Below are 16,734 nucleotides of genomic sequence, written 5' to 3'. Positions count from 1 at the left end.
AAGCCTGCCTATTTGGGGACTTTTCCTTGGTTAACCTCAATGTTGTGATATTTAAAAAGACAAATTATTCATTTTCCTCTCCATGAAGGTTGGTCCATATTAAGTTGCATAATCTTGTACCTGTAATTCCATAATTCATAACTTATTCTATATCTTAAAACCAGGTGCACTGCTTGGAAACTTCACTATATTTATTGCGAGTGGATTCATCTCTCATTCTCTAGGCTGGCCATATATCTTTTATATATTTGGTAAGTTATTTCTTCACATGTCCAAGATTTTCCATTTAAATATCTAGCTAGGTGAATATTTGGCTAGGTGAAGCAGTAGAGTGTTCTGCCTTAAGTCCAGAAATCTCAAGTTTAATTCTGCCCTTAATATTTACTAGTTATATCAAACTGTGCAAGTCACTTAATTTTTGTGTTTCTGAGTTTCCTCATCTGTAAAATGAAGTTAATAGGGGCAGCTAGGTGGTACAATGGATAAAGCACTGGCCTTGGATTCAGGAGTACCTGAGTTCAAATACAGCCTCAGACACTTAACACTTACTAGCTGTGTGACCCTGGGCAAGTCACTTAACCCCAATTGCCTCACTAAAAAAAAAAAAGAAGTTAATAATAAAACCTATTTTCAAGGGTTATTTTGAGAATAAAAAGGAGATGGTACATGTAAAATAATTTGCAAATCTTAAACCTCTATATAAATTCTAGTTATTATTATCATTACAGTTATTCCTTTGGACATTTGAAGTCATGTTTTGAATTATCCTATATAAAAAGGTCAGAAGTCATTAGAATTGAGAGAAATCTTAGAGATTTCATTCAACTTCTTCAATTTACAAAAGAGGAAACTGGACAAAGAGAAATGATCTTTTTTTTTTCCCAAGAGCATACAGCAATTTCATAACAGAATGGGGATTAGAATCTGAATCATGACTATTAATCCAGTGTTCTTTCTACTAGACCATTGATGGTTCATAAAAACAATTTTCAAACATTTTTATGTCTGCCAAACTTAATTGAAAGTCTTTATTTTAATCAGCCTTTGTAGACATTTAGCCATTTATACCAACTCTCAAATTTTTTTCTGACATCTACTTTCGTAGGTGCCATAGCCCCTGCCTTCTAAGAAGCCACAATTACTGAAGACTCCAATAAGAAAGTTTTCATTGCTAAAATCCAAGCATTCCCAAATGTTTTTGTCAGTGGAAATATGAGCAAAACATGTATTACTATCTGCTTTGCCACTATACCCTAAGGGCCATAGGACCTTTCTATCTACCTTGCAGTTGAAGCCTCTTATAATTGTTATGTTCTGCTATAGGAATATAAACTTACAAACAGAAACATCTCTATTTGCTATTCTATTCCTATTGCTGAGAATAGTGTTTTGAATGTGATGATGATGATGTTCAATCATTCAGCTGTGTCTGACTCTTTGTGACCCCATGGACCATAGCACACCAGGGCCTTCTATCTTCCACTATCTCTTGACATCTGTTTGAGCATATGTTTGCTGTTTCTGTGACATTATCTATCCATATAATTCTGTCATCATCCTTTCCTTTTGCCTTCAATCTTTCCCAGTGTCAGAGCCTTTTCCAATGAGTCCCATCTTCTCATGTGACCAAAGTATTTAAGTCCCAGCTTGAGTATTTGACCTTCCAATGAATAATTTCTGAATTACTTTTTTAAAATTTTTGACCGAATTGATCTCCTTGCAGTCCAAAGAACTATTAAAAATGTTCTACACACATTCAGAACCATTGATTCTGTGGCATTTTAGTCCAACTCTCACAGCCATACATTGCTTCAAGAAATACTACAGTGTGGGGGCAGCTAGGTGGTGCAGTGGATAAAGCACCAGCCCTGGATTCAGGGGGACCTGACTTCAAATCCAGCTTCAGACACTTGACACTTACTAGCTGTGTGAACCTGGGCAAGTCACATAACGCCCACTGCCACTAAAAGGAAAAAAAAAAGAACAACCATAGTGTTAACTATATGGACTTTTATCTGTAAGGTGATGTCTCTGCTTTTTATTATTCTGTTCTGATTTGCCAAGTTTTCCTTCCAAGGAGTGATTTGCATGTAGTAAGCACTAAAAAGAAATGCTTTTATTTTTACTCATTAATTCAGTCATTATGTAATAAATTCTAATAGTCTGAGTTTTGGTGGTTTTGACAGAAGCAGAAGAAATATAATTTTTTCAGATGTTTTCATTTCCTTTCTCTGATTATTGGTGATTGAAACCAATTGTGATAATTTTTGGATGGTTTGCCTTTCTTCTTATGAAAACTATTCAAAGTCTTCTAAAAGAAATTTAAAATATCAACATATCGAAAGGCTTAGAAAAATGTGTGTGAAGAAAAAGAGAGGAAAATGAATAAAAATAGCCATGGAATATAGTAATTTTTGTCCTTCATCCTTTTTTTAATTAATAAATTATTTTATTTTTTTCCCGTTACATGTAAAGATAGTTCTCAAATTTTGTTTACACAAGCTTTCCAATTTCAGATTGTTAAGGGTTAAAATTCTAGCTAGTCTGTCTAGAATTATCTAGTGAGTGGTCGCCAATAAATTATAAGCTTTAGCAAGAGTTAGACTTTTAAGCATTTATTAAGGAGAATAAGAATTTGGTAAAGAGAGAGAAAAAGGCCTAAATTCCTATCTATTAAAGGGAGAGCACATTTCTAGCTCCCTTCTCCACCAGAGTCCAAAGGAAAGAGACCCAGAGTCAGCGCCAGTCTCTTCCTTCCTCCTCCCACTAGTCCGCGTCACTTCCTCCCCGCCAAAGAAAAGACTCCTGGTCTTGCCCTCAAAGACCTTCGCTTCATGGGCAGAACTCTTCTACAGTAAGTATCCAGCAGGTGGCGTTATTCCAATCATTACAGTCCCCCCTGTTGTTCCTCAAGAAACAAAATATTTCCTTGACGGAACAGTAAAAAGAATATAATAACTATTGCTAACTAATAATATGTGAACAACAATATAGAAAAGGAAGAGAGGAAAGTTTTGTCCAGAGGGGCGATTTTTTTTTTGTCCTCATGAACCGAAGCTTTGACATTAGTCTTGCAAAGGGAGGGCCTCTGCAGAGAATACATGTTACAGATGGTGTATATTATAACAGAAAGAGAAAAAAAACAACAAAAACAACAAATCAAAACTGTTCATTTAAAGTCTCTGAAAGTCTTTTCTCAGATGTCCTCTAGGTGTAGTCGTGGAATGGAAGTCTTTTCAGGGGTTGATGTGTGGATGCTGGTAATCAGCCAGGAAAATTTCCTACAAAATTGAGCTTAACACAACTTTAAAATAGCTTTGTCAATAATCAAATCAAACAATGAAAGTTCTCAAAAACATGTCTAAGGGAATTCAGAATCTTAGTTGTTACACATGAAACATATAATAAAACAAAAATTGAACCATTCTTTAAAATTATAATATTACTATAGTCCCCCCTTATGGAGGGTATTTGAGAAGACAATTGCTGCGATATTAATTTTTAAAAATAATTTTTATCTTTGTTTCATCACTTTTTGCATCATCTGCCTAATTATCCTCATGCCATTATGAGAAATTAGAAAATCTAATATAATTGGTAACAGGTGTCAAGGCCAAATTCAACACTGTTATTTATCATGACACCTGAGATAATTATGGGGGTTACCATAAAAGAACAGAGAAATGATGGGATATGAGCATTCCCACACTTGAGCAATATATACTGCCCATGCAGTATGCCAGGTCTAAAATAGGTGGATGGAATATATGTCCATGCCACCGAACATATTGGAGGAAACTGAGTCAGACTTAATCAGATGCATGGGATTGACATGTCCATGGCATCAGGCATATAGGAGGGAGCATAGAAGCCAGGTGTAGGAGCGAGATGGGTGGGATCAATACTTCCAGCCATCTGTACAATATTGTGGGGAAAAATAAAATAAAATATTAAACCAAGAGAATCGAACCTCAACATTTGTCAAAAGCCGTTCCCTCGGCCATACCTTGACTTCATGCATGTCTCCCCTCATGTGACAGTTCAGTGTCTGCTCTTGCATGTATTCCTCTTGTGATTGGATGGCATCTTGGCCAACTGGCATCTGATAACTCAGAATAAAGGCAATTAATGTCTTAAATGATAAGTTCCCATAATCCAAGTCTCATATGGATTTAAAAATTGAGGATAATAAATGATTGCAAAAAATGTGAATACATCTTGACTCAGAACACAATATATAATTATGCAACAATTTCAAATAATACCCCTTTTTTTAACTTAGTATACAATTACTTTTTTGAAAAATCTGAACATATTTAAATACAAGTTAAAGCACAACAGAATCTCAAAGAAAACTTTTTTTTGAAAAAAGAAAACTTTTACAAATGTTCCCCTCTTTTTTTTTTTTTGGAATGTGCTTATCAAAATAATACTTCTAGAATCAATTTACACTTGCCATGGCAACCAATTTGCCAAGGAAATGCTTAAAGAGTTTGATCAAATAATCAGTTGAGAAAAAATAACAAAAACAAACAACTCAGAATATGGGAGCACAATACTCCTAGAATTAACATTGTATAATAAAATCAAAACCATCTTGCAATGTTTCAAAATTAGATAGACAAATGAATAGAAGAAAATACACATGGAACAATAAAATACAGTGAAATTCAAACTAAGGAAATCTAAATGAATATGAACTTAATATTAATAAGAGTATTACAAAATATAAACTTGATCACATGACTATAAAAAGCTTTTACAAATATTCTCCTTGTTTTAGAAACTAAGTATAAGACACAATCTCAAAAGCATTAAAATCTCTATGAAAATAAACCTATACCATTAATTTCAAAATGCATATGTAATAGCATAGAAATCCTATGTAACCTCTGAACTGATACTATTACTCTGAGTGAATTCAGAACACTTTTGATTCTGATATCTAAAATCCCCAATACTCATATCAATACCTTGCTGCTTACTTCTACATTTCTGTAAAATATATACCCTTCCATGGCAAAAGAAGCAGAGTCTTGAACTATGTTGATTGTCATTCTTATTCAGCTTAAGTTTTTCTTCTTTAACCCCTCTATATTGTCTGTCGGGCTTTTCACCATACAAATGCTTTATAAGATTACTAATTAAAGACAAAAGCAGGTTAGCAAAATTATGAACAAAACAAGCATATTCTGGAATTTAAAGGCTTTCTAAGGTTGTCTCAGAAGCACAGCCAGGCTGGGGAAGAGTTGAGCCTGAAGCTGCAAATGTAGTTAGAGAAAGTTGAGCATGCGCATCAGTTCTCTGGACTTCCCAGGCAGGGGAAGCAATGGCCATGGGAGGAGTAGAGGGTGGGGTCTGGAGAGGAGGGGAGGGACCAGCACAATTTGAATCAGATTTGATTTTGAACTCAGGCCTGGATTCCTCTTCCCCCACTTTGCCTCCAGGTGCTAGGGGATTAAAAGCTTCTAGAGGGTGGGTCATTGCCTCCAGGCATGCAAAATTAGAGCAACAATTAGTGTTAGAATTGGGAAAAGCTGCAGGAATCTCTTCAGGTTTCTCTGAAAAAGCATGGTTGGGAGAGGGAGAGATATTTCCTTGTGTGAGTAAGTTGCTGGCTCTTCTAACAAAAATAAAAAGAAAAATAGAAAATCCACAAAAAACAAAGCATTAACATGATCTTATCTCCCATTTGTCTGGTTAAAAGACTAAAATCAAAAAATAGGATACTTCGGGAGTTTTAAAAGGTCCATTTGAAAAATTTTAAGGAAAACACAGCCAGTACGCCAGTACTTAGCAGTTAAAGGGAGAGGGAGGGGAAATTTCTTACCCAACCAGAAGATCAGAAGACTGAAGTTTAGCTTTCCTCTTCGTGGTCAGCCATCTGTTAAGGGTTAAAATTCTAGCTAGTCTGTCTAGAATTATCTAGTGAGTGGTCGCCAATAAATTATAAGCTTTAGCAAGAGTTAGACTTTTAAGCATTCATTAAGGAGAATAAGAATTTGGTAAAGAGAGAGAAAAAGGCCTAAATTCCTATCTATTAAAGGGAGAGCACATTCTCTAGCTCCCTCTCCACCAGAGTCCAAAGGAAAGAGACCCAGAGTCCAGCGCCAGTCTCTTCCTTCCTCCTCCCACTAGTCCGCGTCACTTCCTCCCCGCCAAAGAAAAGACTCCTGGTCTTGCCCTCAAAGACCTTCGCTTCATGGGCAGAACTCTTCTACAGTAAGTATCCAGCAGGTGGCGTTATTCCAATCGTTACAAGATTTTTCTTCCTCCCTCCCCTCCCTCCCCACTCCCCTAGACAGCAGGTAATCTGATATAGGTTTTATATATATATATATATATATATATATATATATATATATATATATATATACACACACACATAATAACATTAATCATATTTCTGCATTAGTCATATTATAGGAGAAAAATCAGAGCAATGATGACAAACCTCAAAATAGAAAAACAATAGCACCAAAAACAAAAGAAATAGTATGGTTCGATCAGCATCTATACTCCACAGTTCTTTTTTTTTTCTTGGATTTGGAGATCCTCTTCTATTATGAGTTCCCTGGAACTCTTCTGTACCATTGAATTGGTGAGAAGAATATAGTTCATCACAGTAGATCAACACACAATGTTGATGATACTACATACAATGTTCTTCTGGGTCTGCTCATCTCACTCATCATCAGCCCACTCAAGACGCTCCAGGTTTCTCTGAACCCCTCCTGCTCATCATTTCTTACACCATAATCATATTCCATTGTATTCATATATCACAACTTCTCCAGCCATTCCCCAATTGATGGGCATCCCCTCAACTTCCAATTCCTTGCCACCACATAAAGAGCAGCTATAAATATTTTTGTACATGTGGGTCCCTTTCCCTTTCGATGATTTCTTTGGGAAAAAGAACCAAAAGTGGTATTGCTGGGTCAAAGGGTATGCACAGTTTTATCTCCCTTTGGGCATAGTTCCAAATTGCTCTCCAGAATGGTTGGATCAGTTCACAGCTCCACCAACAATGGATTAGTGTTCTAATTTTCCACAGCTTCTCCAACATTTATTATTTTCCTTTTTTGTCATTTTAGCCAATCTGATAGGTGTCAGGTGGTACCTCAGAGTTGTTTTAATTTGCATCTCTTTAATCATTAGAGATTTAGAGCATTTTTTCATATGGGAATAGATAACTTTGGTTTCTTCATCAGAAAACTGCCTGTTCATATCCTTTGACCATTTATCAATTGGGGAATGACTTGGATTCTTATAAATTTGATTTAGTTCCCTATATATTTTAGAGATGAGGCCTTTATCAGAAGTACTGGCCACAAAAATTGTTTCCCAGCTTCCCTTCTAATTTTGGATGCATTGCTTCTGTTTGCACAAATTTTTTTTTAATTTAATGTAATCAAAATCATCCATTTTGCACTTTATAATATACTCTATCTCTTGTTTGGTCATAAACTGTTTTCCTTTCCAAAGATCTGATAGGTACACTATTCCTTTCTCTCCTAATTTACCTATGGTATCACCCCTTATGTCTAAATCATGTATCCATTTTGACCTTATTTTAGTATAAGGTGTAAGATGTTGGTCTATGCCTAATTTCTGCCATACTATCTTCCAGTTTTCCCAGCAGTTTTTGTCAAATACTGAGTTCCTATCCCAGAAGCTGGAGTCTTTGGGTTTATCAAACACTACATTACTAGTGTCATTTACTACTGCGTTTCCTGTGCCTAGCCTATTCAATTGATCCTCCACTCTATTTCTTAGCCACTACCAGATAGTTTTGATGACTGCCACTTTATAGTAAAGCTCCAGGTTAGGTACCACTAACCCACCTTCCTTTGAAATTTTTTTCATTATTTCCCTGAATATTCTTGATTTTTTTGTTTTTCCAGATGAATTTTTTTATTATTCTTTCTAGCTCTATAAAATAAATTTTAGGTAGTCTGATTGCTATGGCACTGAATATAAGTAAATTAATTTAGGCAGTATTGTCATTTTTACTATATTAGCTCTGCCTATCCATGAGCAATTGATATCTTTCCAATTATTTAGATCTGATTTGATTTGTGTGAAGAGTGTTTGGTAGTTGTGTTCATAGAGTTCCTGGGTTTGTCTTGGCAAACAGACTCCCAAGTATTTTATATTATCTACTGTTACTTTAAATGGAATTTCTCTTTCTATCTCTTGCTGCTGGACTTTGTTGGTCATGTATAGAAATGCTGATGATTTATGTGGATTTATTTTATATCCTGCTACTTTGCTGAAGTTGTTAATTGCTTCAAGTAATTTTTGAGTTGATTCTCTAGGATTCTTTAAGTATACCATCATATCATCTGCAAAGAGTGATAGTTTTGTTTCTTCCTTGCCTATTCTAATTCTTTTAATTCCTTTCTATTCTCTGATTGCTAAAGCTAACATTTCTAGTACAATATTAAATAATAGGGGTGATAGCGGACATCCCTGTTTCACCCCTGATCTTATTGGGAGGGCCTCTAATTTATCTCCATTGCATATAGTACTTGCTGATGGTTTTGGGTAGATACTGTTTATTATTTTATGGAAAGCTCCACCTATTCCTAAACTCTCTAGTGTTTTTATTAGGAATGGGTGTTGTATTTTGTCAAAAGCTTTCTCTGTGTCTATTGAGATAATCATATGATTTTGGTTGGTTTTCTTATTGATGTGGTTAAATATGTTAATAGTTTTCCTAATGTTGAACCAGCCCTGCATTCCTGGTATAAATCCCACCTGGTCATAGTGTATTATCCTGGTGATCAATTGCTGTAATCTCCTTGCTAATATCTTATTTAAGATTTTAGCATCAATATTCATTAGGGAAATTGGTCTATAATTTTCTTTCTCTGTTATTGCTTTGCCTGGTTTTGGTATCAGCACCATATTTGTGTCATAAAACGAATTTCGTAGAACTCCTTCTTCACCTATTTTTCCAAATAATTTGTATAATATTGGAATTAATTGTTCTTTAAATGTTTGGTAAAATTCACCCATAAACCCATCTGGCCTGGGGATTTTTTCTTAGGGAGTTCATTAATGGCTTGTTCAATTTCTTTTTCTAATATGGGTTTATTTAAGGATTTTGTTTCTTCTTCAGTTAACCTGGGCAGTTTGTATTTTTGTAAATATTCATCCATTTCATTTAGATTGTCAAATTTATTGGCATACAGTTGGGCAAAATAATTCCTAATTATTGCTTTAATTTCCACTTCATTGGTGGTAACATCACCCTTTTCATTTTTGATACTGGTAATTTGGTTTTCTTCTTTCTTTTTTTAATCAAATTAACCAATATTTTATCTATTTTATTGGTTTTTTCATAAAACCAGCTCTTAGTTTTATTGATTAGTTCTATAGTTTTTTTTTGCTTTCAATCTTATTAATTTCTCCTTTAATTTTCAGGATCTCTAATTCAGTATCTAATTGGGAATTTCTAATTTGTTCTGTTTCTAGCTTTTTAAAGTTGCATGCCCAATTCATTAATCTGCTCTTTCTCTTTCTTATTCATGTAAGTATTTAGAACTATAACTTTACCCCTAAGTACTGCTTTGGCTGCATCCCATAGATTTTGGTATGTTGTCTCATTATTGTCATTCTCTTGGATAAAGTTATTGATTGTTTCTATGATTTCTTGTTTGGCCCATTCATTCTTTAGAATGAAGTTATTTAGTTTCCAATTAATTTTCATTCTACTTTTCCCTGGCTCTTTCGTACATGTAATTTTTATTGCATGATGATCTGAGAAGGATGCATTTACTATTTCTGCCTTTCTACATTTGATTATGATGTTTTTGTGCCCTAATACATGGTCAATTTTTGAAAATGTGCCATGTACTGCTGAGAAAAAGGTATATTCATTTCTATCCCCATTCAATTTTCTCCAGACATTTATCATGTCTAACTTTTCTAGTAATCTATTCACCTCTTTCACTTCTTCCTTATTTATTTTTCGGCTAAATTTATCTAATTCTGAGAGGGGGAGATTCAGATCCCCCACTAGTATAGTATTACTGTCTAATTCCTCTTGTAACTCCTTTAACTTCTCCTCTAAGAATTTGGATGCTATACCACTTGGCACATACATATTTAATATTGATATTACTTCATTATCTATAGTACCTTTTAGCAAGATGTAATTTCCTTCCTTATCTCTTTTAATGAGATCTATTTTTGCCTGTGCTTTGTCTGAGATAAGGATTGCTACCCCTGCCTTTTTTTACTTTAGCTGAAGCATAATATATTCTGCTCCAGCCTTTTACCTTTACTCTGTGTGTATCTCTCTGCTTCAAATGTGTTTCTTGTAAACAGCATATTGTAGGAATCTGGTTTTAAATCCACTCTGCAATTTGCTTCCATTTTATAGCAGAGTTCATCCCATTCACATTCACAGTTGTTATTACTGACTGCCTATTCCCCTCCATTCTATTTACCCCCTTTGTACTCTTCCCCCCTTCATTCACCCTATTCCTCCTCACTGATGTTTTACTTCTTACCCCTGCCTCCCCCAATCTGCCCTCCCTTTTTATCATCCCCCTCCCTTTTCTTTACCCTTTTCTCCCTTACTTTTGTCCTCACTTCTATCAGTCCCCTCCTTTCCCTTCCCCTTTTGCTTCCCTAAAGAATGAGTTAAGTTTCTTTATCCCAATGAACATATATGTTATTCCCTCTTTGAATCAAATCTAATGAAAGTAGGGTTGAAACAATGTTCACCCCTCCTTTCTTTTCTTCTATTGTAATAGGTTGGTTTTTTCATCTCTTCATATGATATAATTCACCCCATTTGACCTTCCCTTTCTTCTCCTCCCCATAGACTCCCTTTTTAACCCTTTAATTTTCTTTGTATCATCACATAAAAGACAATTTATATTTATACCCTCTGTATAAAGTCCTTCTCTCTGCCCAAATACATTTACAGTTCTTAAGAGTTATGAGTATTTTCTTCCCGTGTAGTGATATAAACAGTTTAACCTAATTGTGTAACCTTTTTTTTCCCCCCTCTGTTTACGTTTTTAAACTTCTCTTGAGTCTTGTATGTTAAGATCGAATTTTCTATTCATTTTTGGTCTTTTCATCAGGAATGATTGAAAGTCCCCAACATCATTAAATGTCCATCTTTTCCCCTGAAAGAGAATGCATATTTTTGCTGGGTAATAGATTCTTGGCTGCAATCCAAGCTTCTTTGCCTACTGGAATATTATATTCCAAGTCTTGTGGTCCTTTAATGTTGAAGCTGCCAGGTCATGAGCAATTCTGATTGTGGCTCCATGATATTTAAATTGCTTCTTTCTGGCTGCTTGGAGTATTTTCTCCTTCACCTGATAATTCTGGAATTAGGCTAAAATATTCCCTGGAGTTTTCCTTTTTGGGTCTCTTTCAGGAGGTGATTGGTGGATGCTTTCAATGATGATTTTATCCTCTGATTCTATGATATCAGGGCAGTTCTCCTTAATAATTTCCTGGAATATGGTGTCTAGATTCTTTTTCTGGTCATGGCTTTCAGACGGTCCAGTGATTCTCAAAATATCTCTCCTGGATCTGTTTTCTAGATCAATTGTCTTTCCAGTGAGGTATTTCAAATTTTCTTCTATTTATTCATTCTTTTGATTCTGCTTGACTGATTCCCAGTGTCTCATGGATTCCTTATCTTCCAACTGACCGATTTTAATTTTTAAGGCATTGTTTTCTTCAATGAGATTATGCACCTTTTTTCCATTTGGCCAAATGAATTTTTTAAGGCATTGTTTTCTTCAGTGAAATTATGCACGTTTTTTTCCATTTGGCCAGATGAATTTTTTTAAGGAATTGTTTTCTGCAGTCAATCTTTGTGCTTCCTTTTCCAAGCTGCTGATTATTTTTTCATAGTTTTCTTGTTTTGCTTTCATTTCTCTCCCCATTTTTTCTTCTACCTCTCTCAATTGATTTTTGAAATCCTTTTTGAGCTCTTCCAGGAAGGCTTTTTGTTCCTGAGACCAATTCACCTTCCCTTCTGAGGCTTCAGATGTAGGCAATTTGAGGGTATTGTCCTCATCTGAGTTTGCGTTGGCTTCTTCCCTGTTGATAGAGAAGCTCTCAATGGAGAGGGCTCTTTTTGCTTCTTACTCATTATTGCAGCTTATTTATTTATTTTTTAAGTTGAGGTCTGCTCTGGGGGCACCAAGGTCCCTGTTTTGGGCTTCTTGTGCAGGGGTATAGGTGCTATGTGACCGGCTTTTTATTCTGAGGCCTTTATAGTGTGTGTAGCTCGCCCCCCCCTCCCCCCGCACCACTTCCTGTCTGTGCTCGGCCAGGCACCCAATCCCCTCTGTCCCGCTCGCGGGCCCACAGGCACCTGCCCTCCCAGCCGGTGCAGGTAGGTTTTTCCACTGTCCTTCTTGGCCACCAGATTTTTTGAGCCAGGTTCCAGGGTCCTCAGTTGTTTGGCTGTGGCTCACATCTCCTGCTGACTTGCCCCAACCCCCTCGGCGCTGGGCTGCTGCCCTGGGCTGGGCCTTCCTTTTGCCCAAGTCAGACCGACCTTTTCCTGAAGTCTTCTAAATTATCTCTGGTTGGAATACTGTGTCTCTCTTTCTCTTTGCAGGTTCTGTAGTTTCAGAATCTGTCCAGAGGCCTGATTTAATGTTCTTTTTGAGGGAACAGGAGAGCTCAGACAGCTTGCTATTTACTTTCTGCCATCTTGGCTCTGCCCCCATCCTTCATCCTTAAAGAGGACCAACATGTTATCCCTATTTTGGGTTCAGTATACAATGTGTTCAGCTATGTCTGATTAGACAAATCCAAGCTCAAAAGACCCTACCACAAGTCAGGCACAATTAGTCTATATGAGCATTTTGAATGGAGATATCACTAAATTTGTACATCTCACATTTCTTTTGAGCTACTGACATTCTGCTTTGCTTTTAGAAAACAGGAACTTCTTGAATACAGAAATGCCATGCTGGGTGGTCATGTTCCAGTGTCTCTCATGTGTCACAATCCATTCTACAATTCTTCAGAGAGGTCTTGAGAATGTCCATATATTGCTTCTTCTGACCTTTGTATAAGTACTTGCCTTGTGTGAGTTCTCCATAAAATAGTCTTTTAGGCAAATGTGTGTTTGGCATTCTTACAATATGGCCACTCCATCAGAGTTGAACTCTCTGCAGTAGCATTTGAATACTTGGCAGTTTAGCTCAAGAAGGGAGATCTATGTCTAATACCTCATCTTGTCGTGTGATCTTCAGAATCTTCCTAAGATAATTCAAATAGAATTGATTGAGTTTCCTGAAATGGCACAGGCATGCTCTCCAAGTTTCATAGGCATACAACACGATGTCAGGACAATGGCTTTATAGGCTTTCAGTTTGGTAGGCTACCAAATTAAATGTATATGGCTACAAATGAAGAGGCAAAAGTGGTAATAGCAAAAGTACTACAGTTATTGTAGGGAAGGTTTAGAAAGAATTACATACTAAACTACCAATATAAGTTGAAGCCTCTTATAATTATTATCTGCTTCTATGGGAATGTGAACTTACAAACAGAAACATCTCTATTTGCTATTGTTTTCCTATTGGTGAGTACGATGTTTTGAATGTGATGATGATGCTATATAGTAAATACATAAAACAAACATTCTCAATTTCTAATGCTTTTTCTGGCTAATTTCTGATATTCTTCATTGCTCATTCAAAAAGCTGGTAAATACTTAATATCCATAGCCTAACATGTTGGACAACTTAATGAAATGGATGCTAAGTGATTAATGAATTTTAGGCTTTTTTTACCATTCCCCCCCATAATTTCCAGTTCCATTTAATCTAATTACTAGTTGATGATAGGTACACAGAGAGAATTTATTCTTTTTTTCACCATTTCCCTGATCAAACTCTGTGATTTCTTCAAATTCCATAAATTAGTTTGTCCTAAAAATATGCCTAAAATGTGTTTAGATAGTTGTATAGTACCTAGTAGAGACAAAAAAAACTGGCTTGCACCCCTTGTTTTCTGTTATTTCTTTACCGTTTATATGTTTCCCCAACCCCAAAGCCTCTTGGTATTAGACTCGTTTTTTGTGGAGATCAATCAGTGTTAAACACTTCTGTAAGTGCTGGGGCAAAGTTGTGGAGAGTAGAAGAGGAAATAAAAAAACAACACAGTCTCTTTGCGATCTTCAGTGGCTTCATGATCTTCAGGCTTTCAGTTTTGAAGGAGAAGATGGACAATCTCTCTGCCTCTCTGTCTCTCTCTGTCTGTCTGTTTCTGTCTCTCTGTAGGACTTCAAAAGAGATGAGTTGTGTTCTGTTTTTTACACCTATGTCTTCATGAATCAAGATCAAAAAGTAGAAGAGGGGGGCGGAGCCAAGGTGGCAGAGAGGAATCAGCAAGCTGCCTGAGCTCTCCTTCTGTTCCCTCAAAAAGAACATTAAATCAAGCCTCTGGACAGATTCTGAAACTACAAAACCTGCAAAGAGACAGAGAGACACAGTCTTCCAACCAGAGATAATTTAGAAGACTTCAGGAAAAGGTCGGTCTGACTTGGGCAAAAGGAAGGCCCAGCCCAGGGCAGCAGCCCAGCGCCGAGGGGGTTGGGGCAAGTCAGCAGGAGATGCGGGCCACAGACAAACAACTGAGGACCCTGGAACCTGGCTCAAAAATCTGGTGGCCAAGAAGGACAGTGGAAAAACCTACCTGCACCGGCTGGGAGGGCAGGTGCCTGTGGGCCTGCGAGCGGGACAGAGGGGATTGGGCGCCTGGCCGAGCACAGACAGGAAGTGGTGCAGGGGGGGCGAACTACACACACTATAAAGGCCTTGAGTAAAAAGCCGGTCACACAGCACCTATACCCCTGCACAAGAAGCCCAAAACAAGGACCTTGGTGCCCCCAGAGCAGACCTCAACTTAAAAAATAAATAAATAAGCTGCAATAATGAATAAGAAGCAAAAAAGAGCCCTCTCCATTGAGAGCTTCTGTATCAATAGGGAAGAAGCCAACACAAGGGCTGCTTCTCAGCTCCGCTCCGCTTAGGAGGGTCCCAGGTGTTTGGGGTTGAGTCGGAGCAGGTTTTAATCTCACCTGGCCTGTGCTCAGGTCCAGAGATAAACTCAGGCCTATTTACTAAGAAACCAACCAGCAAAGCTTTCTGTGGTGTGGTTCTCAGCTTCTGATGAGACTGCTGCCCTGCTCCCCTCCCCCACCTTGACCTTCAGCTGCTCAGGATTTCTTCCTGGTTGCCTGCTGTTGTGGGACAGTTGAATCCTTCACCCCAGTCCACTGGTACCCCTGCACTTACCCCCCAGTACAGCCATTCATCTTGACTGCGCTCTCGGTTCCAGAAGACACCTGTGCTGCAACCAATTCAGAGGCACTGGTGTAAATTCCTTGGGCGGGTGTCTGGTGTGTCAGCCTGAATGTGGGGTTAGGCTTTATTCGTGGCCCAGCATGGCCCCCTGAAATCTATCTATAGCTGGAGAAACCTCTCAGCCAATATTTTTGTGTGTTTTTTCTGCCCCAAGGGTTATTTTATTGCTATTTTGGGGGTGATTGTATCAGGAACCCTGTGCATTTAATGTCTTTCCTCTGCCATCTTGGCTCTGCCCCACCTTCCATTTTCTTTTCACTGATACCTGGCTTCCTCCGTATGACACCACTTAGCTCACTACCCAGTACTGGCTACTTTTTCTTTCATATTCCCTTACTTATTGGTCAATTTGGTGAAGTTGAAATCTTCCTTGCTTTTCATATCAGCTTCTAGATTTCCTTTACCACTTTTACTCAGAAACTTTTCCTCTTTTGATCTTCATATCATCAAAATTTATCACCCAAATCAGATCCTAATAGATGTTATCTGTTAACCTCCAGGTCAATCTTTTCTCAAAGAGTTCAGTGCCTGGCTTACAGATTGTCCTTTCTCCCAATTCCTGACATTTTATTTGGAAACTTCAAAACATACACTGATGCTCCCTCAGTACCCTAATCTGACATTCCCCGAATCTACTCAAGTCTCATGGCCTACTTATTCTTTCTACCACAACTACACACAGAGATAGCCATTCCACTGATCTTGTCACACAAGTAACAGCTGTTACAGAAACTCTGAAAAATCTTTTATCTGACCATAATTTTTTATCATTCCATCTTTTTCTATCGTATATTACTCCTATTTTGTGAGGTCCTCATCCATGCTGTACCAAATAATTGTGAACATCTTCCAAGATTGTTCTGAACCCTCTTTTTCTTTTTTTTTTCCATCCTGTATCATTTGCTGATCTCATTTAGATCACATGGGTTCAATGATCATGTCTATGCAGATGACCTCAAATCTATTCTCTCTTCTGAATTACTGTCACACATCACCAGATGCCTTTTAGGATATTCTGAAGACATTGCAAACTTAATATGTCCCAAACAAATTTTATTGTCTTTTCCCCAAAATCATCTCTTTTCCCTAACATACAGAATACTGTGATGATTGCCAGGATGAGATGGGAAGCATATGAATGTGAATTGTGTCAATATGATTGTGAAACATGCGAATAAGTTTTCAATTATTTTGTATAATGACTTCTTTTGAGGAGTATTCTTTGGAACTCTGGTCTCTGTGGCCTTTTCTAGTTCTGCTTAACAACCTGATTACTAAAAAGTACTTTCTAACTGAAAATTTCTCTGTGTACTAAACTTAGAGAATAAGAGAGAGATACAGACTGTAAGAATTGTTTTGATTTGGG

The 16,734-nt window shown here is 37.1% G+C and overlaps 1 protein-coding gene across 2 annotated transcripts in view; it reads left to right on the top strand.

The window, feature by feature from the left end:
* LOC122750624 (probable small intestine urate exporter) overlaps window positions 1–16,734 on the top strand; it is a 273,683-nt gene that overhangs the window by 238,230 nt on the left and 18,719 nt on the right. For both annotated transcript variants that reach the window (XM_043997377.1, XM_043997376.1), the window contains one exon: window positions 165–251. In XM_043997377.1, the coding sequence (XP_043853312.1) occupies window positions 165–251 (87 nt within the window). The remainder of the gene's footprint in view (window positions 1–164; window positions 252–16,734) is intronic.

The sequence above is a fragment of the Dromiciops gliroides genome, chromosome 3 (assembly GCF_019393635.1).
Source record: "Dromiciops gliroides isolate mDroGli1 chromosome 3, mDroGli1.pri, whole genome shotgun sequence".
Classification (NCBI taxonomy): domain Eukaryota; kingdom Metazoa; phylum Chordata; class Mammalia; order Microbiotheria; family Microbiotheriidae; genus Dromiciops; species Dromiciops gliroides.
This window is presented reverse-complemented; position numbering and strand designations above follow the sequence as displayed.